Source organism: Musca domestica, unplaced genomic scaffold (genome assembly GCF_030504385.1).
Source record: "Musca domestica strain aabys unplaced genomic scaffold, Musca_domestica.polishedcontigs.V.1.1 44, whole genome shotgun sequence".
Taxonomy (NCBI): domain Eukaryota; kingdom Metazoa; phylum Arthropoda; class Insecta; order Diptera; family Muscidae; genus Musca; species Musca domestica.
The window spans coordinates 8,241,267-8,268,830 of NW_026712334.1; the positions used below are offsets into that span (position 1 = coordinate 8,241,267).

A 27,564-nucleotide genomic window follows, 5' to 3' on the forward strand; every position below is an offset into this window, starting at 1 on the left:
TCGTTGTTTTTAATTCATCACTTCATTCTTTTATTTTTAATTAATTAATTTGTTTACTTCGTTAAAAAACACGTGAAAACTTATTTACCATTTGAGTTTCATTTTTTTTTTCAAATTTGTTCAGAACATAGCACTTGTAGGGGTCAAAACTTAAATTACTAAAGATCCAACAAATCAAAAATGCTTAGATTTTAATAAAAATTAACACATGTGTGTGTGAGTGAAACAAGGAATATTAATTCTTGGTTACATTAAAGAAGTTTTAGTAAAACTCCCGTTTTAAGGATTTAAAACATACTTTATGTAAACATATCCCAATTCTTAGTTACATTCATGGTAGAAGAATACAGGTAGATGCATCAACGCTTGAGAACATTGATATTTCAAAATTTTTAAAATGTTTTTTCTTTTTCAAAAAAACGTAGACAGAAGATGTGTCGATGCGACTACCTGCATAATTCTACCATGATTACATTATTAAAAAAAAACTCTGAAATTACAGTCTCTGTATTTACTCATTCTAAAATATCTCCAGATCCCCAGAGTTTCTTTAAGCAAGCTCTATTAGTATCTTCTTGGCTATTAAAATGTCTAGAAAATTTGTATAACACCTAATCTCTATCTAGGCTGTCCAGTGGGCTATTTTTAAAAAAAAAACATGGAAAAATTACTTCAAAGCGTTGCCAGCTTATCTTCAAATTGATCGATGAAATGCTCAGTAGAAGGATCCTCACATAAAGTTCGGCAATACGCTACATCAAAGCACCCCCTTTTAACATTGCTGTACTGTAGCGCCTGGCGAATAACTCAAGAATTTGAAAGTCTGTCATTACTTGTAATTTTATCCATTTTATACTTATTTATTTGGTCTAAATATTTAATTAAAGTGGAAGCGGGAAGAAATTTTGGTAAGTGTCTTATTCTAAATATTTGAAGAAAAATTAGGTTCTTAGGGCAATTCGTGGCATTCCTTTCTAAAATGGATAAATATTGACACATTTCTATTTAAGAATTTAATTGCAATTGTGATTTGTTGGATCTTGCCAAGGTATATACAAACATCAAAAATAATAAAAGCTTAAGAACAAATATGCGAAATTTTACCGGATCACAAGATTATAATTTTCAAAAATTCAAAGAAACTAGTTATCGATAACGGGTTATTCAGCATAGCTTGACGAAAGATCACTCTAAAGGTGGGAATACATAAAGCGCTTATCTGGCTGGCTTGTCATTGGCTGGCTTCTTCGGAAATGAACAAAGGAGCCTAGGACCAAAATCGAACTAAGTCAACCTTAAACTCCTTTATTCATATTCGAAGAAGCCAGCCTATGACTTAAGCCAACCAGATAAGCGCTTTATGTATTCCCACCTTTAGAGTGATTGTTGCTCTTTATGTATTTCCACCATAACAGCTGATCGATAAATAAATTTTCATTTCCTTTTCTTTTATTACGAGAGCGGCCAAAAACGTTTTACAAGTTTTTAATTTATTTTTTTTTTAAGTACATTATTTTTACTTTTATGTTGCAAGATATACCTTGGCATTGTATGTTTTTGTATAAAAATTTCATTGATTTTCGTTTCAATTTTAGGTTTCCTTTTTCTTATTTTAAAATAAAATATTTAAAAAAAAAAAGATGTGGTTTATAATGATCACTAACTAAATCTATGGAATTTTAATTTTATTTAATTAAAATAAAACACTGCGTTTTCAAAATTTGTTAAAGAATTCGATGGGTGGCCCGATCCCTTTAATATGCAAAATAAGCAAATTTTATTATTTTTCAACATTTTAATACATTTTTCGATATGTGGCCAGGCCACATTAGAAAGTAACCGGTGCACATACGATACAGTGGAGCGCATTTTAAAAATGTGGCATTTTTTGTTTTTAAACGATTGCTCTAAATTTGTTCCTTAATTGCTAAAAACGCAATTGGCGGCATTTGATTGTGACATTACCGAAAATTGTTTAGAAATATTTACTAGCCTCTCATATTTGTTCCCTAAAACGCTCCACGGACCGGCGATGTTTAAAATATGAATTCGATGGGGCTAGTCAGCTGTTTAACGCAAACGGCGTGGAAATGAAAAAGGGGGGGCACATTTAAAAAAAAATGTATTTGTAGTTTTATTATTTACACGTTTGTATAACATGCTGTGTAATGATAAGTATTTGTTACCTAAATTTTGTTTTAACATTCCAAAAGCCAGAAAACACAAATCCCGCTTATAATTGGCGTTGCCATATTGTTAATTTGCAAACATAAAGAAAATACCCTTCCTATCCGAGAACATGTCAACTCCTAAAGAGCATTAGTTATAGATCACAATAAACCACATTGAGAATGTAAACATAACATCATCCTCTCATCAATCGATGAGTGGCCGGTTGTTGTTGGCTTAATTGAAGGGAAGAACCATTGAAACAAAAATCAATACAAACAATATGGAAAAATCCAACTCACCTGTATTTGATGAAAATGTTCCATGATGTTTATATTTTTAACGTGTTTCTCTTATATTTGCCGCATATACGCTGATAAACTGCTCTCTCTCTCGTGCTCGGCTCAAAAGGATGATACTGATTAATGTCGCTGGTTGTCAGATTGGGGGGAGGCGGTGGGGGACACTCAATTTATATCCGAAAAAAATGTAATCGCTTTGGAGTTTCTTAAAACATGGAACTCTTTTTAAATGTTTATAAGCTTTTATGCTCTTCTTTTTTGTTAGGAAATAATACTTATTTCATTTAATTACCACTCGTTAACATAACTGATGAGCAGCGTGCTGTTTGGCTTGTTGATTCACCATTAATTTTAATTGTGTTTTTTAATGAAATTTTAGGCGCGCTTTTTTCAAGAGCGTATCTTTTTATTTTTTAGTAGGCGGCCTGTTTGATTCTATACTTTTCGGTGATAGTATTCAATTATAAACAAAGCTTCTTGCATTTGTTGCTTTTTATATCGTTTTTTTTTTTTCTATTGGAAATCACACTTTATATTTTTACTAGAAATAGTAGAACAAAAAAGAAATTCGTTAACACTAGCCACACTTATGGAGGACAACCAAAGGAACAACGCAACCACCAACAAGAGAGAAGCCAGCAGAATTTCACACCAGAAGAATGAAAAACAACAACGCGTTACAATACAGTAGTGATGACAACAAATGTCAAATAATCGTATAATAATTACACTAATTCATTACAAGAGATTTCCGCGCCTCTCGTTTACACTACTCATTTGTTTTCTTTTTTATTTTTTGCTTTTCACTTTTTCTTTGAGGTACCACAACGTCTAAGGTTTTTCATTATTTTTCTCTATTTCGTTTTATTGGATAAACATTTCATAGAAGAAAATCCTATCAGACTGGAGGGTTTATTGTTGTTGTTGTTGCTGCTGCTTGGTTAGAGGTGGTGATGAGGGTTATTGCTATGGTTCGAGTTGAAAAGAATAAACATCAACATAAAAACCCTCTCCAACAATTGTAGTTGCCTTTTTTAATTTAATAGACAACTTACTGCCTGCTTTGTGACTTTACTGTACAATACTATATGAGGTACAATACAACATCAGCGCCATATAGGAGACAGGAGTTAAAGCAAAACGAACGACACAACATGAAAAAGAAATACAAGAAGAAAAAATCTTCATCTTCTTTGTCGTCGTCGTGGTCGTCATTCACACTGTGGTGCGAATATTTGCTGTTATTCCTGTTGTTGTTGTTGTTGGTTTCATATGGTAGCGCGTTGTATTGCCAGTTGCTCTGATGTTGTCTTCGGTTTTGATTTCGCTCGTTGTTATTTTCTTTCTTTTTTTTTGCAATTGAATTTTGTAGGTATGGCGTTGCTGTTGTTGCTGCTGCTGATTCTTCTTCTTGTTGCTGCTGTTGTGTTGTTTCTTTTTTGCTGTTTTGTGTTTTTCTTATTTGTATCACACACTGTGTATATTATAATGGCAGTTCCGCAGTGTATATTTAAACAAAACCACTGTATGTTGTACGTACCAACAACGAACGAATGCTATGGCAATTGCCTTTACAAATGCTATTGAATTGAGTTTCTTTATGCCTTGGCTTGTATAGCTGCTTTGCCTTAAAAAAGGCCGTTTCCATATGTATGTATGTCTGTCGTTCGCTTGCAGTAAATAACGCTGAGCAGAGAGTGTGTTCACGAAGAAAGAGAGAGAATTCGCTCTCTCTCGTGGTATATGCATTGTTTCTATCTCTCTTTAGCCCATACAAACGAATGGCATTTGGCTTCGTTGTACGTTTCATTTTATGTACGTAGTATTTTTCCAATTGACAGCATGTATAGTTGTTTGTGTATCCGCTTTTGCAAATCATTGCGGCGATAGGGTTGCCAATGTATCGATTTGTCAAAAAAATGATGTTCCCTGTATTTAAAACTATAACTACGGGTCTTCTAGGTAATCACGAATTTTCACTATTTAAGATTAATCCACGGTTTATTAGATCTAGTCGATTAATCTTGTGTGTTTACATTCATCTTTGGATATTTGATGTTGAAAAATGAGTGTCTATTCACATTGGTGACCTTGTTCAAATGTAAAAACGACTTTGCGGAAACATTTGCGACTTGTATGGTAAATGTAATTTAATATACTCGGATTAAGGAATAAATCCACATAATATGGTTTATTCTGGGTAGCATTTTGTTACTAAACGCGTTATTAAAATGCAAGGAGTTTAGGTTGACCTAATAAAAAATTCGGCTAATATGTTGCGATGGCACACCCCATGGTAGAATAACAGAAGGTAGAAAAAAGCTGGCTCCTAAATACAATTTTTTCTTCATTAAACAATTTGTATTGTTTTGAAGAACAAAGAAAAATATTTCCGAATTCAGATGTAGCAAAAATGCATACTTTTGACGTTAATGGAATTATTTTTTACAATCGTGTGAAAAATAATATTTCCCTGAAATTTAAATAGTTTTACAGTCAGTTCGGAGCGTGATTTTGGTTCGGTTCAGTATAGGTATATACATACAAAGCAAGTTCCACACAAACTACTTATCAAAATTCATTAAATTAGCCGATGTGGCCTAGATTCCAAGCAATTTTCTATAGAAAAAAAAATATATTTATATATATAAAGAAATGATAAAACGTCGACTGCACAATTTTTTGAGCCGATCCGAAACACTTTTCCAATTAAAGTGTGATTTTTGGTTCGGTTCAATAGTTTTTTTAGACAAAGATTCCTCTGGGTGCATTGTAACATGGATGGGAATACATAGTATTGAATCCCAAAATGAGTTACGTTTGTAAAGTTGTATGGGCAACTCTGTTACACTCTCTCCCCTACGCTTTATACAAATGGCGCATTATTTTCAACATGCTGAGTGAGAGATAATCAAAATCGGAGAGAGAGAGAGATACTGCTATGAGACCTTTCCATCGGCAATATACCCATTCGTAATCGTTGTTGTTTTTTTTTTTGTAGAAAAACATCATGAGACCGATGTATTAACGAATTCTCACGCAATGTTTTTTGCGCTGTCATATTTCAAATATACATCTACTTCAAGTATACATACATTCATATTTATGTACTGCGTTACTGCCGAACGCCATGAATAACAACAACAGCAAAAACGAATGTAATCCAAAGAGAAAGTAGTGTGCTGTGCACACAGCACAAAATGCCTTTAAAACTCATGTCACCACAGCCGACTTGCATTAACCATTAACAACCTCAAAAAACACATTCATCCGAGAGTTTTCATTCCTGCAAATTTCGATTTTTCACTTAATTTGAAAAATACTTTTGACTCGAGCAGTTTCACCCAATAGACGGATGGATGGTTGGATCGATCATCAGAATAACAAACAAACAAAAAACGGCCAAATAAAGTTGTTTTAGTTTAGTTCGAAGAAATCGATTATAACTATTGTATGGTGATGGCGTGTGTTTAGGCTGTATTAAAAACAATAAATGCATTTTAAATTATTTACGTGAACGAAAATACGAATTAACTTGAATTTTTGTTTTATATAGACAACGTTTTAATGGTATTTTCTTCTTGTAGTATGACTGTACTTTACGCGCCTTTTTTTTTTTGTTATTTTTTGTGTTTTTGTTGTTGGCCTAAAAGAGACGCGAAAACTGTGGTGTATGTATCTCATGCTTCTCTACAGTCGATGATGTTGTTGTTGGTGTGTGTCCCAATATGATTACCCCTCCGCTGTTGTATACAACAACACAAATACATAGTTTTGTACACCAACTAGGTACTATTTTTTTTTTTATTTTTAAAAGTGGTGTACTTTTTGTTGTTCGCGAAAATTGAAATGTTTACATACATTATGACCAAAGGAATAATTTTAAAAACTATCGTGGTTTTAATAAATCTAAAACACTTGAAGATAACCAAAGACCTGAACATTATGACCCTGTGGAGTACCACCTATACATATGGATCATGAAGTTAATTTCGTTTTTTTAATACAACAATAATCTAGTATTATTCATAATTGTTAAACCTTTTCGAACAGTTGTTTCGATGTAGGTTTAATTTTTATTATAGACCCTATAAAACGGTACCCCTGATCTTCCAATTGCCAACCAAAACTATCGTTATTTGGCATATCGGTTTCTCATTAGGTATTTTAACTACTCCAAAGAATATTTAAGAAGGTTTCCTTTCTTTGTATAGTCATGTCCAAAGTCTGCGTCCAAAATGTTTGCGTCCCCAAGGCTTTAATACACCCTCCAGAATATTTTCCCGATAATATTCGGCATTTATTCTGATACCACAATCGAATTATATGAGCGGAGAGCGACCTTCGGCTGTTATAGCGGCCCACACCATCACCATGGCCGGCGGTTGAGTTCTGATGCCCAACCGAAGGTGCACATTTTCAGCAGACCTCTTTGACGAGTAAACACGATCATTTTGTTTGTTTGCAAACTGCTGGACAACGAATGTTTTCTCATCCGAGAGACCCAAATTTGTCAGTTTACCACTTTCGGCCAAGCGAAGCAACTATTTAGCTCTTTTGAATCTGTTTTCTTTCTGTTGCGGTGTAAGTTCTTGCACTTTTTGGAATTTCAATGGCTTTACCCCGAGCTCATTTTTCAATATTTGTCGAATGGAATATTGCGATATGTTCAGCTCACGAGCCACGCGGGTTTCTATCAAGTCGCTTCTTTACTTTTCGATCCATTTCTGCTGATGTTGCTGTTTTTTCCGTCCACTTCCTTGACGTCGGACTAAGCTACCAGTATCACTGTAACGAGCGATGGTACGAGACAAAAGATTTACTCACATTTAAATGCTGGAGTGCTCTAACGATAGCCACTTGAGGTTTTCCAGCCAAATATAAATAAATCACGCTTGAATTCAATCGCGAATAACTTTTGTTCTGGAAAATTCTTACCAAAATGCTTTTGTACGCTTGTAAACAATATAATGAGCTGACACTGGAATAATTTTAACAGCTGTCGGACGATTGGCTTTGAAATTACAGCAGTCTGAAGTTGGTGGCAGCTTTTTCATCTCACCCTGTATAATCATAAATTAATTTCTTTTATTATTTTGTAATTTTTACTGGGGTATAAAAGTTAAATTAGCACTCCCAGCTCTGCAGTTTCTATACTTTATCTTTTCACATTTTATGGCATAAAAAAAGTTCTCAGCTCTGCTTTTGTGCATATACTATGGATTTATGAATATAGGAATGAAATGCATAAGTTTGAAAAAATTGTAAATATATGGTGACATGACTTTACCTTCTTAGTTCTGTCATGAGAAAAAAATAGGCTTGATTATGGAATGGTCGAAATTTGTTCCAAAGTACCTTTTTGCGCTAGTTTGGACAAGTATGAAGATCGGAAATATAGGAAATAGGTTGTCATCATGAATTTTCCATAATTTCATTATAATCTGCGTAAGATGCCGTTTTACACAGAATCCATATAGCAGGTTTTGTGCAGATTTTGACATTTTCAGCTAGTTATTTTGGGGTTTTGATCCTTTAAGACTGATTTAAAATAAAATGTCATTTGAGGACTATACACAAGAACTCACGAAAAATACACACTGCTGGGAAAATGAACTGTCAAACCAATATTTGAAAGCGACAATTTTGAATGCAAAATGATTCAAATTTGTAAAAATTGTTGAAAAACGCAATAAAAAAATATATTTATATTAGGGGATATAATTGGTTTTTTTATGTTAAATATAACATTTATTTTATATAATATAATATATATTATAAAATTGCAAAATTTATCTATTATAAAATTGCAAAATTAATAGATTTTTGCAGGTTTTGGAACAGAGCAATTTTTACCGAACTAATATTGAGCACTAGTTCGATGTGTTGACAGACGTTAATTACAGTTGGGGTTGTCCTTACGCCGTTAAGTGTTTTGCCGTGCTACGAGTTCATTACAGAAAAAGTCAAAATAGTACAATAATTTATAATTATATTAAATGTAAATTGTTTATAAATGTATTTAGTGGACAATTATAATACTATACAACAATTTTTATCGCAATACATCCCTTCAATAGTAATTTTACATGCTGCGCTATGACACACGAAGCGAAATTTGACGCCGTTAATACAAACAAAATCTAGCCAAGCAAAGTGATTACCATCGGCGTTAGTTTCACGGCTTGGATTTTAATAAAACTCCACTGGCTTTGGTCACATTGAAAAAAGTGCATGTTTTCAATTTATTGTCACACGAACTGAAGAAGTTGTTGTGTACGGACGTGTCTTTTAATTAATTTCGTGTGTTTGTGCAAAAAAGTTATTAAAAAATATAATTAAAAATGAGTAGCTACAGAAATCCTCGCGGTGGCAGACGTCCCATGCAAGCTAAACCATTTATAAGTGCTGATACCGGGGTAAGAGTGCACCTATACTATATATAATTTAGAATATACTAAGAAAAATAGGTATTGCGAAATAATATACGATCCTCACATGGAAAAACAAATTTTAATTAGTCATTTCTTTTTTTATGATTTTTTTTTTGCAGCGAAAAAGTCTGTTTATGGTTAAAAAAACATGAGAAAAGTAAAACCAAATTCTTAGACTTTTTTGCAATAATCTTTACAAGCGCTAACATTTTTATGTATACTAGTGGGTTTCTATAACCAGAGAAAGGGAGGTTCTAGAGAGCTAGCAGAAAATCCCAATTGATTTTTGTGTGTATTGTCCTAAAAACTTCCTTTTACTCGGTTATGTAAACTTAACACAGAGAAAAAAAGACACAAAATTGTGCCACAGCAGTGTGTCGTGTGGGTTTATATGTGCCAGCTATTTATTATTTGGGTATGAAATCTTAGCGCTTTTGTGAATGATTATTGAAAAACGTTCTATGTGAACAATTGCTTAAATTATTAGTTTTGTGTGACATAGTTATGTACATTTTATTGTTGCTTTATGCTCAAACGTCAAATATTGTAAATGGTGGAAAACAAAAAAATGGTTAGAAATAATGGATATTTTGCACAGAATCATCGCATCCCATCATACACCACGTAATAAAGGCAAGGGAACATGAGTTGTTTTATTTCTTTTTTTTTTCCTAAAATGCACTGCCATATTTTTTTACCAGCAAAATATTGTTTGCGAGAAGAGAGAGAGAGAGGGAAAAAAAGAGGTTATTTGCCGGTATACACAATTGTTTCCGTCCTCACTTCGTTTGTTGTTTCCTTTAAATGAAACCGGTTATTCTTTGTAAAAATTGTGAAATAAATATATTTTTTGTTGTTGTATGAAATGAAACTCATAACATTAGTCATTAATTTCTTTTATCGGTATAGATGAGGGAGAATCTAAACATTATGGCAGGTTTTATTTCGCCTTTCTGAGTGTGTATGCATGCGTTCTTTTTGTGTATGTATCCATAGTTTGACTGGGGTTAATTTATTGGCATCCTGCAATTTGTAAAGTTGGGGTGGAGTAGGAAATCATCCCCCTATATTCGTATGTCTGCGAGACCAATAAATGCCCACGCCATTAAGGTCATGCTGCTGTCGAGCCGGCCTGGCTAGCAAGCAAATGAAACAAATTACAAGCAAAGCAGCACTACATTGCATGTTTGTGTTCATCCAGCATTGTAATTATTTCATTTCTTGTTATTTTTCATCTAAATATGTTTCCTTGGTTATCCTTTTATCAGCTACTTACTACGTATATCCTTCACAATTTATCGGCAATGGTGCCGCGACTTTCTCTACAGGAAACTATTCTACATGGCTTTTCATGCTTTTATTTTTAACAAAGAGAGCAGATTTAACCAAGCAAACACATTTAGTTGAAAAAAATAAAATGTAATGTTTTGAAAAACGTTTGGGTTTTTAGCTGTAGAAATGTCCATAGCTATTGCTAAACTAAAGTTTTAGTATGCCTAAAAAGAGAGAAAGTGGTGACGAACAAACCAGCGATGATGACGATAATGGACTGTGAGTGGTGGAGGGATTGGCACAATGTATAATTGTTGGTGTCCTCCAGATAAGAACATATAACGACATCACATCCGTGAATTGTTGTCATCAAGGTTATCGAAGATGTACGGCGATCGCATACTATAATGGTGTTCATAATTTGTGTGTTTATTGGGTAATTTTTTGAATATAATTATTTTTAAGTTAATTACCTCTTTTTACAACAATAACAAAAACACCTTGCCTACAAGCAATTTAGTAATATCTAAAACCCCCTCTGATTTAATGTTTGTAAAATTCAGGAACAATATAACACACCCGTTAAAGCACCACCAGTACAGCAACCGCCACCTGCACCAACCCCAGTTCCCGCACCGGTGCAACAGCCACAAGTATTTGAAAATACTGAAAATCCCGAGGGGAATCCTTTCAAGGACAATGATTCTGAATTGAATGTGTCGGGTTTGGTTGATGAAAATGGCAAAGTTAAATTCAAGAAAATATTTGCTGTTCGCAAGAAGGCTTCAGGTAAGCAGACATCAGAACCTTTGAACCACAGAATGCAATACATTCATACATATTTTTTTTCCTCCTCCTCCTTAGTTCGTGCCAAGGAGAAGCGTATTCGCCAAAATCGTCGTTTACGCAAAACACTGGTGCCCAAAAATGCTCTCATGGCTCTGAATGAATTGAAAGGAGTTTCTGTGGGCGATTTTGTCATTAACTCCAATCCCAATGGCGGTTTCATTGCTTTGGTTACATGTAACAATAACCAATATGAAGGACATGGCATATCCAAAACAGCAGCCAAGAATAGTGCCTGTGAAAAGGCTTTGCGTGATTATATCATTGCTAAAATGCGTGAGAGACCACGTAAAATGTCAAATGGCAACAATGCCAATGCCATGGATACCAGCGAGGGTAATGATACCAGTGGTGACGGCAATGATGCTGTCAATGAGGAAGCTGAGGATGTACCGATGGTAAACCTGGCTTCGTTTGCCATTTACAAGCTATTTTCGGAATGGGAAAATGAGGGATTCATTATTCCCGAAATGCATCCTGCATCGGCGGCTGCTGCCAGTGGCAATATTAGTGACAACGAAAGCATGGCTGGTGTCAAGGAACCCAAAAAGCCACCAATTCGTACCGAATTGCCACCAAATTGGGAAGCAATGCACCCTGCTTCGTTGTTGTGTTTCGTAAGTTTCATTTGAAACTCAGTTTCTCACCTTAGACAAATTTTTAATTCTTCTTTCTATTTTACAGATGCGTCCCGGTGTTACATACACAGATAAGGGCACAACTGGCGAAAAGCCAAACATTTTGCACACTTTGGCCATAACAGTTGACAATCAAGAGTTTGAGGCATGTGGCCGTTCTAAGAAAATTGCCCGTCGTAATGTTGCGGCAATTGCTTGTAATACATTATTTGACACAAACTTTGATGAAGAAATGAAAACTGAATAAATCCCCATCATCTTAGTTCGTAGGCATTTTTAGACATAAAAAAGAACAACAACCCCCCCTCAACACACAGACACACACATCCTAGTTCATATAAAAAATACATTACGGTAGACGATTCTCAAAAAACTGTATTTTTAGTTTTAGTTTATATATTTCTATGTCTATATGTGACAATGGCAAATTTCCTTTTGGCTTTTTCCCTTCTCTACACATGGATTAAATAAAACAAGGAGATATGTAAAGACAACTTGGATTAAGAACTCTAATTTTATTTTTGTTTTATTACTTTTGTAACTACAACTATATAAGACTCCAATGCCTTTGAAATTGATCGTTTTTAGGCAGGAACATGGTTTCCGGCTTCTCAAATGCTAAAGCGTACTGCTGCTTTGATTTTTTGTTGCTCGTCGTCGTCTCCTCTTCAAATATCTGAAAACAAAAATTAACGTATTAGATTGAAATAGAAGTCAAGCTCAGGTTCATCAAATTTACGTTTGATTTGGTACCACCTAATGCTAGCTTATTTCGGTTCTAGGAATGTGTTCTTCACCCTTAGCTACCAAGTATTTATTTATTATTCATCTCAGAATGGAGAGAGGCGAGGTGTCTCACCCGGAGGTGTAAGAATGCCAAACTGATTTAGTTTGGTCTACATTTTTCAGAATTTAGAGAATTACACTGCACTTGGTAAATTCTAAAATCCAGAATTATTCTTATTATACCCTCCACTATAGTGTATTAAGTTTGTCATTCCGCTTGTAACACCTCGAAATATACATTTTAGACCCCAGAAGCACATATATTCTTGATCAGCATAAAATTCTATTTCGATTTAGCGGTGTCCATCCGTCTATCCGAACGAATTGAGGTAGATTGATAAAATTCTACTTTTTGTATTGAAACTGGGCCATGTTGGTCATCGTTTTGGTATAGTCCCCATATAACGGTACCTCCCGATATTCGGTATTTTGATGATCTTGGTGACATTATTCGCCGGAATTGTTTCAAATTTGCTATTTGAAGTTCGTAATGGATACTACAGCCTAAGACAGAAAGTTGTCTGCGCAAGTCCACCTCTTTGTATAGCCCCCATATAACGATACCTCCCGATATTTGGTATTGTCATGATTTTAGCTACATTTTTTTTAAGTTAAGCATTTGAATATTGTAATAGCTTATGGCTGTAGTTACCATTACAGGTATATGTCGTCATATAGACCCTAATATAACAGCTACATTCAATATTTTTAAGATTTTAACAGAATTTTTAACGGATTCTATTGTTTTTGAGGATTGCCGAATTCGTTCCAAATGGTGGAGGATATTTAAAGTTTAGAATTCATATTGTGGAAAAGGGTTTAAATAGTATTGTTTTAGAGGGGCCAAGCGTTTTTTGGCATTCGGAACCTAAAGCATATAATACTGGATATGTGGCAAAATACCAAGTGTGAACATGCTGCGACTTGCAGCCATCATCGAAAGAATTGAACGAATTTGGCACTAAATACATAAATGATTATAGACATTGAAAGACCAATATTCTAGTTATGGATGCCTTGCAGAATTGGAAGGTGGACTTGACATAAATTATTTTAGCTGGATAATGATTCAGATAAAGCATTTAACTTGGGAAGTTGTGCCATCTTACTTCCTCATCTCTTTTTCGTTATGATGTTTAGAAAAGAAAAAAAATCTTCCAATCTGGATGTCCATATCCCATCTTAGGACTGACTCAGGTTTGAATTTGCTCCTTACTATTGTTGCTAGCTATGTCCCAAAAGCAACCATATTTGCAATATATAATAAACTTACATCGTCTTCCTTGATTTCCAATATTTCGGACAAGTCCCATTCTTTCTTTGGCAATGGCTGGGATATGAATCGTGCTGCTGTGGCTACTGAGGGTATTGCGTGTTTCTGCAAGGCCACAATTTCCCACAAAGAACTGTCAATGGCATTTGATTTAATTGGATCACTTTCATGCATATTGAACGGGTCGGTGGATACTGTGGACAATAGAAAATTAAAAAAAAATCTCATCAAAACATAAATATAAATAGTAGAAAATGAGACAAATACCTTCAGTGGCCTGTGTTGCGCAGATTAAGCGTTTCAAGCCCAAATGTCGTAACAATAAGTTACCTATGAACTGTAGCATAATTACAGTATCCTGAGGTGGCGCAATCAAACTCAAGCGAGCTAAACGTTTCATAAATGCAGCTACCAGATTTTCTGGCAAATGTGTGGACGACAGAAATATATCGGCCAAATAGAAAAGACGCGCTTTATATTTGGTATGGAAAATTTCTGGCTCAAACATGGAATATAGTTTTTCATAAACATTTGGATAAGTTATATTGTGTTTCTGTATTAGGGTGAAAACTCCCTGCAGTGCGAGAAGAGACACAGCTCCACCTAAATAAAATAAAATTGTATAGAATTGAGGCAGGTGATTCCTTGCACGACGTTATTCATACATACCACAGTCTAAAGAATCCATTAGAAAATCTGTTAATAATACAGGTCTTTCCAAATGAGGCAACACACATTCCAGTAAAACAATTAACATTTGCCGGTGTACCGATTCCGCCAGATTTGGTTCCAACCATGTCATAATATTATTCCAAATACGATTAATGTGTTTACGTGTATTGGCATAATCAAAATGTTCCGTCTCCGGTGCATTTTCTGTTAATGCTACCAGCAATTTGGCGTTATCTTGTACAGATTTATTCAATGGTATGGCATTTATTAAATGCAGACAATTGATGGCCACATTTTCAGTTTGTGTCATGGACTTTTTAACCATTGATGACAATATAAACCAACAATTCTGTACAACATCCAAGTATTCGGCAAATTCTTTGAAACTTGAAATCAGTGTTGGCATTAGACGATTTTCGCTTAAGAGTTTTTCTATAATGCCGCGCAAACGTTTACGGGGAAAATTCAATGGTTCTTCGCTCACATTTATGGGATATTTTCCTTCCGCTGCAAGCAATTTCATACAGCAGCTCAATGCTTGTGAAGCATCTTGAGATTTTTCACAATTTTCAATAGCACTTAACATCAGATTCCATGTTTGTTCATATCGTTCACGCAACCAATCACGATATTTTGTCTCGGCCTCAGATTCCGATTCCTGTTTATTGGCTGAAACAAACATTTCCTTCCTTTTTAATAGCTGGGTAAAGACCACTTCTAGCGTCAGAAGTGCTGGTGTAAGGGATTCTTTGTGTTTGATTGCATTCTGTAATAAAAAGAATAACGTGTGTCAAAGTTGGATTTATTATCCATTAAAATTATTTTGTGACCCAACTTACATCTAAAAATTGAATGATTTCCTCCAAGTTCTTTGATTTTACTTTACTGTTGAGAAAATCATTGGCCTTCGCCCTAAGACCCTTAGATATTTTGCTCTTAAGATTAGTAGCAGGGGGTGTCTCGATTGGAGCCATTATTGGAGTATATTTACTGTAGGTTTATGAATTTTAAAATTTTACAATATATTAAACTGAGCCTAAATGAAAACAATGCCATGTGAAGAAGGTAAACACATGTATTTTGTTGGGTAAAATTTTTCACCACATCTGATAACAATAGGTTTACACTAAACTATTTTATAGGAAAGGTTCACTGCAAAGAGATTAAAACATATTAAATTAAATTTTTTTAGTACTTTTTCAGAGGCAATAATGCAAGCCACACACGAAGCAACTGGTTGTACAACTTGGAGAGGTTGTATTCAAGATTGTACCGTTTGTGGCCTAGTAATACGAAGTTGTGTCTCGGTTGTACAAAAAATCAAAATTTTTTAATATTTGGCATGTTGTACCAGCCGACTGTAATGTTTGTGGGTATGTCGCATACAATTTCATTTTGTGTTAATTTTCAAAGAGGCAACACCATTGTTCCGCACATCAAAACAACACGAATTCCAATCAAATATGTGATTTCAATGAAAATATAAAATAGAACAGTGTTTGGCTTGCTTGTTTGGGATACCATAGTATTTTGTTGTTGCAAAATCGTCAGGCAAAATCCCATTATTGTTGTTTTTATAAAAACAACGTTTGTTTATGAGTGGAGAACGATGGTAATGTTTACCAGGGGTAAGGCAGGGAATACCTAGGTTTCGGAAAGAGCCACCAATCCTCATCAGTTCCCTTGTTTCTTGTCTGGGATATTCTCCCCAGAAGTTATTTTAAAAAATAACTTCTATGACAAAAAACATTTTTTACCCAAGTGACGTGATCGTAAGCTCGATAGAAGAGGAACAAAAGAATTACATAAAACGAAAATTCTTTTGGAAAATCTTCTAAATCTTACAACCGCACTTATAAACATTTACATCTTTCTTTTTTTATTTAAATAAATTTGGCAAATATTATCAATATAAAATTTGACAATATAAATTCAGTAAACTTTACGTTAAAGCATAAAGGACAGATGATCTAACCTTTTGCTAATCGCGCAGTTCATACTTAAATGAAACTTGTAATGATGGGAAGAAAACTATTTATGTGTCCGACAACATCATTTTCTTATCGATAAGAAAGATGTGACAACCGGCCTATATATACTATAATGGGATGTAATGTAAACGTATAATGATTGCTGCACGAAAATTTGTCAAATGAGAGCTCCAATCATTTTACGTCACGTAACGAATAATCGACTGTTATATGAGCTAACATATGTTTGCATGTGTTTGTGGTGAGTATAAATCAGAGACATTTAACACATTCTTGTAGAGAAGTAAACAAGCCTTCGGTCGCTGTAAATATTTTTAAACATAAATATCACATAAATTCCTAAATTGTGAGAATTTTAAGGATATAATATCAACTGCTGCTTACAAATGACATAAGATTTAATTGGCTCCCGTACAGTTTATATTTACCTCTCAATACTAGGGAATACCAGTGACACCACCGGACACATGTGAGATACTTTCAAAACAAATTCTTGGCCACATACTAAACTAAAGAGGAAATACTATGACTTCTACTTCCTTTGAACCTGTGCTAACAAAAGCCGCCATAGCTTTAAAAAACAAACAAAAGAATGAATTTAAAGCTTTGGTATTCGAGGAACCCAAGCCCACAAAGCCAGAAGATATGTTGCCGTCGCTCACAGTCTCTAGCAAAAGGAAATCTAAATCCAATGACAAGGAAACAACACCAGATGAAAATGAATTTGATATTAAAAAAGCGCGTCATGAAATCTTAAATTTTGCCATGAATAATCAACGTGTCCAAAAAAATCAAAAGAAAATGAAAATTTTCCAAATGGTTCAATTGGGTGCGAAACACAAAAAGAACTATAAGAACTACAAGGAGCTGTTGGATGAAAAACGTCGCCTCAAAGAAATACGTGAGGAACGCAAAAAATTCCATCAGTTGGGTAAAAATCAGACGGGTGCCGCTTCTGTAAAATGCCGTAGCAAAACGAAAATCGAAAAGCAAGCCAAGAAACGTGCACCTGTATCGGCTATAGACCAACACTATGGTAAAGTTAATCCCAAACTGAAGAAAAGAAAATGAATAAAAGTGAAAAACAAAAAATTTTCGTTTTACTAAAATAACGCTTAGAGAAATTTAATATGCAATCATTTGTTGTTCAAAGAAAATTTCTTTTCAATATGTTTCAAATGATTCCATCTAAAGTGGCAATACAATTGGTCTGTTCCAGAAACTGCAAGAATCTACTAGTTTTACAATATTTTTCGATATCATAAATAATCAATCAATCAATTATCTTAGCCAAAAAAATTACATTTTTGCATGTCTGAAAAAGACCAAACGTTTGGAATAATTCGATTGCATATCTCTTGAAGATGGAATGAAGAATTTATTAAATACCCCTTTAGAGTTGATAGGCTAAATCTCAGGATAAACACCTCAAGTCGATTCATGCCAATTGCGAGCTGTTGGTATTATTTAATTACACCTCCTAAGAGTCATAGTAGAATGAGGAGGTAGAACAGCTTCGTAAAACTACAGAAATGCAGCACAAAGGCTGTTTTCATTTTTCAAAACCTAAAATACATACACAAAATTGGCAGAAGTCTATCCTACTTTTTTTATTGTACAATGCTAAGAACTTTTTAAACCATACAATGGAATAATGAAAATGTATTTTGACAAAGAGATGTCAAAGTATAATTTTGAAAAAAAAAATGTAAACATATGATTGCTTCACTTTACATCAACGCATTGTAATGTCAGATTTTTTAAATGCTTTCTTTTAATTTAAATTAGTTTGCTATACGACGCATGGTAGAAGAATATAGGTAGACGCGTCGACACAGCTGCTTGGACAATGAACTGTCAAACCAATTTTGGAATTGAAAATGTTGAATGAAAAATTATTTAAATTTGTAAAAATTGTTGAAAAACGCGAATTATAATAGTATAAGAAAGCATATAAAAATCTACTTATATTTGAAAACACATTTAAATTTCTTTGACATACCAATGCTCCCAAGCGTTGATGCATCTACCTGTATTCTTCTGCCATGATACGACGCCAATCAGAGTTTGTTTTTCAACAATTTTTACAAATTTCAGTAATTTTCATTCAAAATTTTCAATTCTAAAATTGATTTGACAGTTCCATGGTAGAAGAATATAGGTAGATGCATTAACGCTTAGGAACATTGATATGTCAAAAAATTTTAAATGTTCTTTCAAATATAAGTAGATTATTATATGTTTTCTTATAGGGCGTCATTTGGAGGTTATTATAATTTGCGTTTTTCAAAAATTTTTACAAATTTACATAATTTTTTCATTCAAAATTTTCAATTCCAAAATTGGTTTGACAGTTCATTGTCCCAGCAGCAGTGTCGAAGCGTCTACCTATATTGTACCATGGGTTTTGGGTCATATTTATGAAAGAACCTTTCATTTTCGCGCTATTTAAAAACATAGAAAAATATTAAATGAAAACAAATTGTTGCATACAATTCTGAATATTTCTGATGGGAATATGCCTTCAGATTTCCTAATCTCATCTCATGGTAGAAGAATATAGGTAGACGCATCGACACAGCTGCTGGGCCAATGAACTGTCAAACGAATTTTGGAATTGAAAATGTTGAATGAAAAATTATTTACATTTGTACAAATTGTTGAAAAAGGTCTTTTATAATAACCTCCGAATGACGTCGTATAAGAAAACATATAAAAATCTACTTATATTTGAAAAAATTTTTTTTTTTTTGACACGTCAATGCTCCCAAGCGTTGATGCATCTACCTGTATTTTTCTACCATGTCTCGTCTATTAGAATTAATGTTCCGTTTAGATCTAGTAGGTATTACCAGTTTTTAGACCCTGGGTTCTATGAAAATGTGAAGCGAACACTTTTATAAAGGAAAGAAATGTCAAATGAAAAATTTTATAAAGAAAATTTTTTTCATTTCATATTTTCATAGAACAAGAATTCAGCACCTAGTCTGCCCACTTTTTTACTATGCTAAATAATACGCTTTACGAAAAAATTTTGCCAATAGCCTCAATTACAGCCATCTAAACATCATATAACTATACTGTACAAAGTTGTATTTTACGGCCATATGATTTATGCTGTTGAACTATTTGTGTACTGCAGACTTTTTGTGGTTACGTGATTTTGGAAGCACTCAAAGAAACCGCAGAAAAAATGTTGCGAAACGTTCGTTCCTGCAATTCTCTTTTGGCTCGTTGCTACTCCCAGGGGGCTGGAGCTGCAAAACCAACTGGTAGCAGCGCAGCAGGCACAACCCCCAATGTGACTGGTCTAAGCTCCAATTGTGTGAAGCCCACAACCGGACCAGTTGGTTTTATGGGCGCTTCAGCTGATAATCCACATTACAAAGTTCCAGAATATTTCTCCTTCAATCGTTTCTCCTACCACGAAGCAGAAGTTGAAATGGCCAAATATCGTTGTCCTCAACCATCCGCATTGAAAAAGAACTAAACGCAGTTACAGTTTGTTAAAGCTTTAAATAAATTAAAAGAAAAATAACACACAATGTGAAAAAGAAATAATATTCTTTTATTTGTTATTGTTGGTGAGAGTGCATGTGTGTGCAAAAAATATTTATTTATGAATAATGGTAAAATTTACAAATAAAAAATAATTTTTAAACTATCATTTCTAATTCGCGAGCATAGAATATGGCTTGCTCGGCCAATTCTACAGAGGGTAGCACTTCTTTGGGTTTGACCGATTTGTCAACAAAATTATAGACACCGCCCGCATCCAATTGCCAGTTGCGCTTAACGCCAAAGTTTTTGACTTCCTCCACAGTTTTAAGATTTAGCCTCTTTGCAGCATCTTGCACGGAAATTTTGTCATAGGCCTTTTCAATGCAACCGGCAATTTCATCACGCACGGTACATAACAAAATATCCATGAAATAGCAATAGATTTCGGATGGAACAGAGCTCTGGAATAACACATTGGATAATTTACATTTGGTTGTCTCAATAATGATAATATACTTGATGTTATTACCTTGGCTTGAAAGATCTTATTATAACGTCCTTCCATAATGTACTGCTCTAAAGCTAGAACGGGTCCAATGTATTTGTTGGTGTGTATAATTTCCGCCGACAATAGTTCCAGTTCAGTGTGGAACTCCGACACTCTGTTCACCGACAGCAAATACAAAAGATTCAATCCAAGTAATTTAAACATATTTTCCGATTCGCCAATTTGTTTTCTAAAATAAAATTATTTTTTATAAAAATTTTACTCAAAAATTTATTCAAGGAGAACAATTGGAATAAGTAGACTGTAACTCAGACGACTATGAAGGTCTTGTTTCCTTGGAAATAAAAATATATCAAAGCAAGTCAGCTTTATAATCAAACTCTGCAAGCAATGTCAATTCTTTTATGGGAATATCGATTTTCTATGGAATAGCTTCTTTTATTTTAGTAACAGAATCGACAGAGGTAAGTGACAAACTTGAAAAAGTTTTGTCAGTACCAAACCAGTCCTGACCGTGGCAATGATTTAAGGTAGGTGGAAGGTGGCATATTTATTTCTTATATATTAAGCGACATATGTAAGAAGCTGTAGTATGTTGGACACTCCCAATACGAAAAGTAGATTTTGAAATGTTTTTGGTTATTAATAATGTGGGTGCTACATGCCGGATATTTGTACTGATTTCATAGAGTTGTTGCATCCCCACTATTGTTGCAAAAAGGCCAGTACATATGAAAACATAACTCGACTCTTTTCGTATTTTAGACACGACAGTCGTGGGATTCATGTAGTTCTACCTATTGGCTTCAGAGCGTATCCAAATATTTAACATGTCTTCCCTGACTCTTTCTACTTACTTGTAGTCATAATAATAACATTTCAATTGAGACATGTATCTTTCGAATGCCGGAATGTCTTTTGTGGCTACGCTATATTCGACAGCAATTTCCAAAACGTTACGGGACAACACCATTTCAGCCTTTGTGGATGTAACATCTTTGGTGGGCAAAAATGCCAATTTGGTAAGGGCCACCTAAAAGTAAATAAATAATTTAGAATACGTATTCCCAATAAAGGACGGAGTAGACATTTTTAGGTTAAACTCCCTTTATATGTTTTTTTTTTTTTGCACAAACTCTCACACACCTTCAATTGATCCAGCAATTGACCACATTTCTTTAAATTTTGTGGTTTTTTTGACCATTCTGTATTTAATTCTTTAAATAAAGTTTCCACACCCTGCAATTGAGACATTTTTACTTCACAATAATTATTATATTTCTTATGTTGCCTCGGCAAAGATGATTTGCAAATCCAATAGTTCTGTTTTGTTTGGTGTTTCTTTTTTTTGTTGGGGTTTATGCACTCTCTTTAGGCTCTCAGTTCGTCTGTTGCTCTCTGATGTTTTTCTACCGTCATGATTGTTTACATTTTCTGACAGCTGTCAATGTGACATTTCATATGGGCCGCCATTTTTGCCAATTTGATGCTGTCAAAATGACGCCATTTTCATTTTTCTCTTCTGTCACACAAAATAAATTGCTGCCTGCCGTACAATTTCCAAAGCGTTGGTCGTCGTTCGTTTACGTTGCAATTTAATAATATTTGTGCTGACAAATATGGAAATAATTGGAAAAATTACTAGCAAAATATAAAAAGAAGGCTAGTTGTGAAATAATTTAAAGCAAGTAGTGATTTTAAGTGACATTTGATGTGAAGAACGAGCATAGTGTCAAAGACGACGAAAGTAAAACAACTGAAAATATTATTAGCTGTACCCCATCATTCGTCGTTGTAGTCGTATCGTTTGTCCGCCTATATGTACCTTTTTTCCTGTTTGTTAAATTCGGAAAATTCAGTTCATGACAACGTTGGAGTGCACATTTGAACTATAGTTTTTCTTCTAAATTATCAAAAGTAAGTGAATTTATTTTCATTTCTTGTGATGTGTTGAAATGCTGTGAGAATTCCGCGCAATAGATATTTTGTTTGTAGACGACGTATTCGTATGCAGCCCTGCACACAGGCTTGTACGTACATAACAAGATTATGTGTTGCTCTTGCTGCTGCTGGTTGTGGGCTCTATCAGTACAGTAAATCACAAAAAAATATATCAAAGGCTTTTGTTTGAATGCAACATTTTTGGAAAATAACACAAAAATTAAGAATTGTAGATCGGTAAAATACATTATTTATTTTGCTGCGGGAGGTGTAAAACTCCCGCCAATTTTTGGGGTCTAACTGTGTTGCCAGATCGATATTTTTGGTAGCAAACATTACATGAGGGTATTTCTTGAGTAAATTAATCTAACAGCCAAGTAGGCGGGCCATCAATTTGGTTACTGGTCCTGAGAGCATTCCCAAACATTAGTGTACTCCATCGTAAGGCAGAGGTGGTACCACATGTATAACAAAAAATGAAATCTAATATTTTTTGGAGCTTAAATAATTTGTTCTTCTCTCTATTTCAGATCATATTTTATGATTTTCCCAGATGTGAAAAATGCGTTGTGGAAAAAAATTGAATAAGACGACGACGGACATAAAGAAAACTCGATCCTGTGTAGTTCGTTTAGAGAAGTTATCTCACGAATCTTTCTCCCCAAACACATCGCCAACAAACACTTCCAGAAGATCTCTTAATTCATTGACAAAGCAACAATCTAGAAACAACAAACGTGATTCCCAAACAACTGAAACCCCTGGCATGGGAGCAACTCCCAAACAATTGACAGCAGGAGCAGCAGCGGCACAATCAAGAGAGGGTAAAACAATTAAAGGAGGTCCCATTAAGAAAAGAATAACAAGCAATATTCTACAAACTACCCCACAACAAAAACAATCAGCAAATATGTCGACGATACGCTCAAGTCAAAAAATCAAATCGGTACCGAAAGCTGTCAATAGAAGTAACACCAGAGTAGCAACGCCAGCTTCCAAAGCGGCAACGCCAGCCAGAGATGAAACTCCAACCCCTACTATTGCCGCCGGACGATCACGTCGGGCCATAAAACCTAATCCAAAATATGCTAGTGAAGATATGGTAACACCCAAAATGGTACGCAATGTGGGGGTCACACATGCTTCTTCGGCCAAATCTCAAGCTACAGCCGATTCCAAGAGACGTAAAAATTCCACTTCTTCAGATGATTTTTACAATCGAAATTCAGAGGATGAATATGAAGAAGATGGTGCTCATAATTTACACGATGATGTGAAGGGCGACAAAGCATACAAAGTCGACGAAAAGGAAGAGTCTCTGGAGTCGGATATCTCCGAGCTAGAGGAGGAGGTATCAAAGCGTTCTGCCAAAACAAGGGGAAGGCCCCGTAGGTCAGATATTCAAACAGGGCCACAACAAAGTAATGCTACGAACAAATCCAGCAATCAACAGCAAACACCCGGTGGCAATATCAGAAGGTTGATTCAAACGCCCGGTTCCACGGTGAGAACTGCTCCGACGCAACTGCAACAATTACGTCGTTCCCTACAATCGGCAAATGCTCAACGTAATCAGAATCTACTGGCCGGCAGTGGTAGTGGCGCTCAGAAGCGTAAACTGGCGGCAGTAACAGATCCTAACGATAGTGATAGCGATGATGGAGGAACATATACCGTAGCTCGCAAGCAAATGCTGGTTACCACCTCATCAGGGCTTAAATTACGAATGCCGGTCAAAGAAAATTCATCAGCCTCCAATACACAAGCTGCAAGTAAACCTAGGATTGTGACTGGTCAAAAAATTGTTGGCAACAGTGAATCACGTTTGTCACTAAACGGTGGAAACCGCTCCCTACACACACAGCTAATTGATAGAAAGCGAATAATAGAATCCAATAAAATATCCAACGATGCGGGAAACAGCAGGACGAATATGAAAATTGTAACCAACAAACAAAATCAACAGACTGCATCAGGAGTGGGAAACAAACCCAGATCTGTTACAAATGCACAAACAGTCAGTGTCCATCAAAAAAATATACTTGGTTCGGGGGTTACTAATATAACCAGAGTGCCACGTACCAGTTCTCCAAAACCATTCTCGAGAAAGGAAGCTGCTGCCAACAGCAGTACAACAAAAAATAACAATTCAGCAACACACGGCTCATCATCTTCCTCTGGTCCAGGATCTTCGCAGTCGCAACAAAGAAAATTAGCTGGTGGTCCTGGAACAAAACCAATTGATAAGCTCAAATCTGCATTGGCATCATCAGTGACCACTGCATCTCCTGCTTCATTATCACATACAAAGGCATCGCAAAGCAACAAGACCACGACATCGCCCATAGCCCAAGCACAATCTAGTGGTAATGCAGCAGCAACATCCGCCTCAGTGTCAACACCCACAGATGAAGATAATAATGAAATGGCAGCAAATGATGACTCTCCAAACTCGACCATGGACGATTTTGAGACGATGCCCACATTTACCATAGTCAATGTTAATGATATCATCAACAAAAAAGGAGATGTCTTGATAACGAAAGCCAACAAAAATAGCGCATCGAAACCAGCGGTTTTAGAATTAACAGAAAGTATTAGCCTGGTTGATGACGAAGATGATGTTGGTGATGGTGATGGCGACGACGAGGATGAAGATAATGATGCAGTAAATAAAAGTATTCGAGGGAATAACAACAGAAGGCAAACATCTCTGAAAGTTCCGGGAAAACTTAAAAAACCATCGCCAGCACAAAACAACAAAGCTTCTGGAGAACAAAGAAAGAGGTTGCCTTTGGCGCGCAGTACTGGAAACGATGATGATACCCCGTTAACGGTGAACAAACAAATAAGGACAGTTGCCAAGCCGTCGCCGCCCGCTCCCAGGACTCACACAAATGCCAAACCACAAATACTTAATCATAGATTAGGTATGAGAAATAATGCTCGCGTTACAGCAAAGATGAGTAGCACAACCACATCTTCCAATCCAGATAAGCCTGCACCACGTATCCTGAACTCAGTTGTGGCCAAAAAGACTCAACCCGTGAAACCAATGATAACTAATCTGGATGATTCGGCAGAAGAAAGTTTCCCTCTCTCGTTGGATGAAGAAGAAACCGAAGATGAAGCTGAAAGCCAACAGAATGCCCCTGACAATGATAGCGCTAATTATCCTCTAATGGATATAGATGACAACGAAGATACCGAATCGCAAAACTCAGATCGTGAGGAGGAGCCTGTAACAACAACAAAAGCTTTAACGCCTAGAGACCAACAACTGAATGCTGCTTCAAGAAATACCACCACAAAAAAATCACCCTCACCAGCCCAGAGAAAAAAGCGCCTGCCACAGAATACTCAAACATCGCCGGTTGCGGTGACCAGTAACAAGAAACGGATATTGACACCAATTGCAGCGAAAGAAAATTCATTGGCTGCCACCAATCAACAGGTTGGTGACACTAAAGCTCCTTCTTCCCTCGTTACACCTCAGACGCGTAAACAACCCCCCGAGAAAGTGGTCATATCGAAGCAGGGTGATAAAATCATTAAAAAGATAACCTGTTTCGAGACATGGTATGTTATAAACATGCCCATAGAGCCAAAACGACCAACGCTCATCAAAAATCAATTGGACATGCCGCTCATCAACTTGGCCAACAATGCCAAAAGTATACAGCTGCCAAATGATTTGTGGAATTGCAAGGTAACATTATATGAGCTCTCCGCCACAACATTGGCCAAGGGTACGTTTGTCACGTACATGGGTGATCTCGAGGAGTACAATATCGGCGAGGAGGATCGTGGCAAATATCAACCATCGTGTGTTATGTTCCGAAGGGCAATTGAAAATCGTCAGTTGTCGCGAATGCCTTATGATCGTGCTGTTATTTTCAAAAACAAAACCTTCTCCACAAATATCGAGGGGAAGAACATACGATTGGTTGGGGCGCCCAGCATTATAAATAGCGAGCGGGATATTGAGATTCTTTTGGAAATTGTCGACACTTTAACATTACAAAGTGATTTTGTGGAATATGCTACAATTCTGCAGTAAAGTCTTTGTCTTGGTTTCTAACAAAAAATACATACGTATACACTTATATCAATGGAAATGCAAAAGTGTATAGGCAGACCTGGCTAAACAAAAATAAAACCCTAGTCCTGATTATGTTTTGGGAAAACATAATCTCTTTTGCTTAGGATTTGGAAAGTATTATATGGTGGGAACATATAATTTACTTAATATGATTTGGATTTTATGAATATTAGCCTGGCAAATTGCTTGTGTGTATATTGTCTTGAGATTTAAGTATTGATGGTGTTGACTCGACGTTTCATTCACAGAAATATTCTTTATATAGGTACACATATTTATTAAAAAAAAAAAAAAAAACAAACACACATCATTTGGTCAAAATCCGATTTTGTTAAAACTGTTTTGCAGAAAAAATACAACAGAGGACGTTTTTACTTTTAGACCTTTAGCAATAAGTTTAACATTAAAATTAGGCTGTAGTCTTAAAATAATACACTTAAAGAACACACACACAAAAAAAGAGGAATATGTAATTGAATTACGTAAATATAAGAACTGTAAATTCTCTTAAACAACAACACAATCTTTGAATAATCTGTTAAAGTATGTTGACTTTGTACTATTGTAATAATTAGTAATAGATATTAACAGCAACTGTAAAAAAAAATCATAAAGCTTACATTTTTTGCAATGTAAATCAACACTTCTTTTCCTGAGCCCTCTCATGGTCATCATACATTATTCTTTTTGTAACAACATGAATCATTTCATTTTGAATGCACACAAAATTAAATTTAATAGCAACTACCTTAAAATCAGAAACAGAATTTTCTGTTCGTATAATCACTACAAACTTAGTTTTTAGACTTACGCAATAATTTAAGAATTTTAGTTTACATATTTGTGTAAATTATTACAGAAAGAAAGAAAGAAAAAATTGTTGAAAATTATTTTTATCAATTCTCATTTATTTTCACTTGCAATCGTTTTATTGACATCAGTTCTTTTATTTTTTAGTTAATATATATTAAAAATAATTTGCGTTTAGTAATATATACTGCTATATTAAAAAAAAAACTAAACTAAGAGAATATAGATTTTTAATCATCTGAAATTGTTTTTGAAGTTTTATTTCTCTGTAAAAAGTAATTTCTTTTTTCTAAATAAAGAGTTTAACGGCTAACAAAAA

General features: G+C 35.0%; 7 protein-coding genes across 11 annotated transcripts in view; 4 read left to right on the top strand and 3 right to left on the bottom strand.

Annotated features, from left to right (window-relative positions):
- LOC101891750 (high mobility group protein DSP1) overlaps nt 1-3,857 on the bottom strand; it is a 55,697-nt gene extending 51,840 nt beyond the window's left edge. For both annotated transcript variants that reach the window (XM_020036027.2, XM_059127311.1), the window contains exon 1: nt 2,472-3,857. In XM_020036027.2, the coding sequence (XP_019891586.2) occupies nt 2,472-2,495 (24 nt within the window). In that variant the 5' untranslated portion in view covers nt 2,496-3,857. The remainder of the gene's footprint in view (nt 1-2,471) is intronic.
- A 4,838-nt stretch (nt 3,858-8,695) lies between these two features.
- On the top strand, nt 8,696-12,174 carry LOC101890706 (double-stranded RNA-specific editase B2). 2 transcript variants are annotated; one of them, XM_059127314.1, is made up of 5 exons: nt 8,740-8,890; nt 9,025-9,062; nt 10,741-10,966; nt 11,042-11,640; nt 11,708-12,174. In XM_059127314.1, the coding sequence occupies exons 2-5, from the start codon at nt 9,054-9,056 to the stop codon at nt 11,906-11,908; spliced, it is 1,035 nt and encodes a 344-aa protein (XP_058983297.1). In that variant the 5' UTR covers nt 8,740-8,890; nt 9,025-9,053; the 3' UTR covers nt 11,909-12,174. The 2 variants fall into 2 exon arrangements, with proteins under 2 accessions (XP_005181467.1, XP_058983297.1); XM_005181410.4 differs by lacking the exon at nt 9,025-9,062 and having other exon boundaries at nt 8,696-8,890.
- On the bottom strand, nt 12,145-15,492 carry LOC101891577 (nucleolar complex protein 4 homolog A). The gene is made up of 5 exons (XM_005181415.4): nt 15,232-15,492; nt 14,390-15,158; nt 13,988-14,323; nt 13,721-13,914; nt 12,145-12,337 (listed from the first exon to the last, which is right to left on the bottom strand). The coding sequence occupies exons 1-5, from the start codon at nt 15,364-15,366 to the stop codon at nt 12,209-12,211; spliced, it is 1,563 nt and encodes a 520-aa protein (XP_005181472.2). The 5' UTR covers nt 15,367-15,492; the 3' UTR covers nt 12,145-12,208.
- A 1,175-nt stretch (nt 15,493-16,667) lies between these two features.
- On the top strand, nt 16,668-17,494 carry LOC101890534 (uncharacterized protein C1orf131). The gene has a single exon (XM_005181409.4). It carries the CDS (start codon nt 16,909-16,911, stop codon nt 17,452-17,454), a length of 546 nt encoding a protein of 181 aa, XP_005181466.2. The 5' UTR covers nt 16,668-16,908; the 3' UTR covers nt 17,455-17,494.
- A 2,006-nt stretch (nt 17,495-19,500) lies between these two features.
- Nucleotides 19,501-19,944, top strand: LOC101890365 (uncharacterized). Its single transcript, XM_005181408.4, has one exon. It carries the CDS (start codon nt 19,577-19,579, stop codon nt 19,871-19,873), a length of 297 nt encoding a protein of 98 aa, XP_005181465.1. The 5' UTR covers nt 19,501-19,576; the 3' UTR covers nt 19,874-19,944.
- LOC101890191 (26S proteasome non-ATPase regulatory subunit 8) lies at nt 19,931-21,788 on the bottom strand. Its single transcript, XM_005181407.4, has 4 exons — nt 21,539-21,788; nt 21,250-21,425; nt 20,414-20,621; nt 19,931-20,345 (listed from the first exon to the last, which is right to left on the bottom strand). Exons 1-4 carry the CDS (start codon nt 21,644-21,646, stop codon nt 20,040-20,042), a joined length of 798 nt encoding a protein of 265 aa, XP_005181464.2. The 5' UTR covers nt 21,647-21,788; the 3' UTR covers nt 19,931-20,039.
- Nucleotides 21,789-21,921: 133 nt separating this feature from the next.
- Nucleotides 21,922-27,489, top strand: LOC101890031 (putative uncharacterized protein DDB_G0291812). 3 transcript variants are annotated; one of them, XM_059127383.1, is made up of 2 exons: nt 21,922-22,054; nt 22,864-27,489. In XM_059127383.1, exon 2 carries the CDS (start codon nt 22,896-22,898, stop codon nt 26,391-26,393), a length of 3,498 nt encoding a protein of 1,165 aa, XP_058983366.1. In that variant the 5' UTR covers nt 21,922-22,054; nt 22,864-22,895; the 3' UTR covers nt 26,394-27,489. The 3 variants fall into 3 exon arrangements, with proteins under 3 accessions (XP_058983366.1, XP_058983365.1, XP_005181463.2); XM_059127382.1 differs by having other exon boundaries at nt 21,934-22,139; XM_005181406.4 differs by having other exon boundaries at nt 21,935-22,309.
- Nucleotides 27,490-27,564: the final 75 nt, after the last annotated feature.

Coding starts and splice junctions, on each gene's coding strand:
- LOC101890706 (XM_005181410.4), top strand. CDS start 8,816: ATGAGTAGCTACAGAAATCCTCGCGGTGGCAGACGTCCCATGCAAGCT. Junction 8,891..10,740: donor TTATAAGTGCTGATACCGGG/GTAAGAGTGCAC, acceptor TGTAAAATTCAG/GAACAATATAACACACCCGT. Junction 10,967..11,041: donor TGTTCGCAAGAAGGCTTCAG/GTAAGCAGACAT, acceptor CCTCCTCCTTAG/TTCGTGCCAAGGAGAAGCGT.
- LOC101891577 (XM_005181415.4), bottom strand. CDS start 15,366: ATGGCTCCAATCGAGACACCCCCTGCTACTAATCTTAAGAGCAAAATA. Junction 15,159..15,231: donor AAATCATTCAATTTTTAGAT/GTAAGTTGGGTC, acceptor TTTTTATTACAG/AATGCAATCAAACACAAAGA. Junction 12,338..13,720: donor TGGAAATCAAGGAAGACGAT/GTAAGTTTATTA, acceptor TTTTGTTTTCAG/ATATTTGAAGAGGAGACGAC.
- LOC101890534 (XM_005181409.4), top strand. CDS start 16,909: ATGACTTCTACTTCCTTTGAACCTGTGCTAACAAAAGCCGCCATAGCT.
- LOC101890365 (XM_005181408.4), top strand. CDS start 19,577: ATGTTGCGAAACGTTCGTTCCTGCAATTCTCTTTTGGCTCGTTGCTAC.
- LOC101890191 (XM_005181407.4), bottom strand. CDS start 21,646: ATGTCTCAATTGCAGGGTGTGGAAACTTTATTTAAAGAATTAAATACA. Junction 20,622..21,249: donor TGTTATTATTATGACTACAA/GTAAGTAGAAAG, acceptor ATTTTATTTTAG/AAAACAAATTGGCGAATCGG. Junction 20,346..20,413: donor ATAAGATCTTTCAAGCCAAG/GTAATAACATCA, acceptor GTGTTATTCCAG/AGCTCTGTTCCATCCGAAAT.
- LOC101890031 (XM_059127383.1), top strand. CDS start 22,896: ATGCGTTGTGGAAAAAAATTGAATAAGACGACGACGGACATAAAGAAA.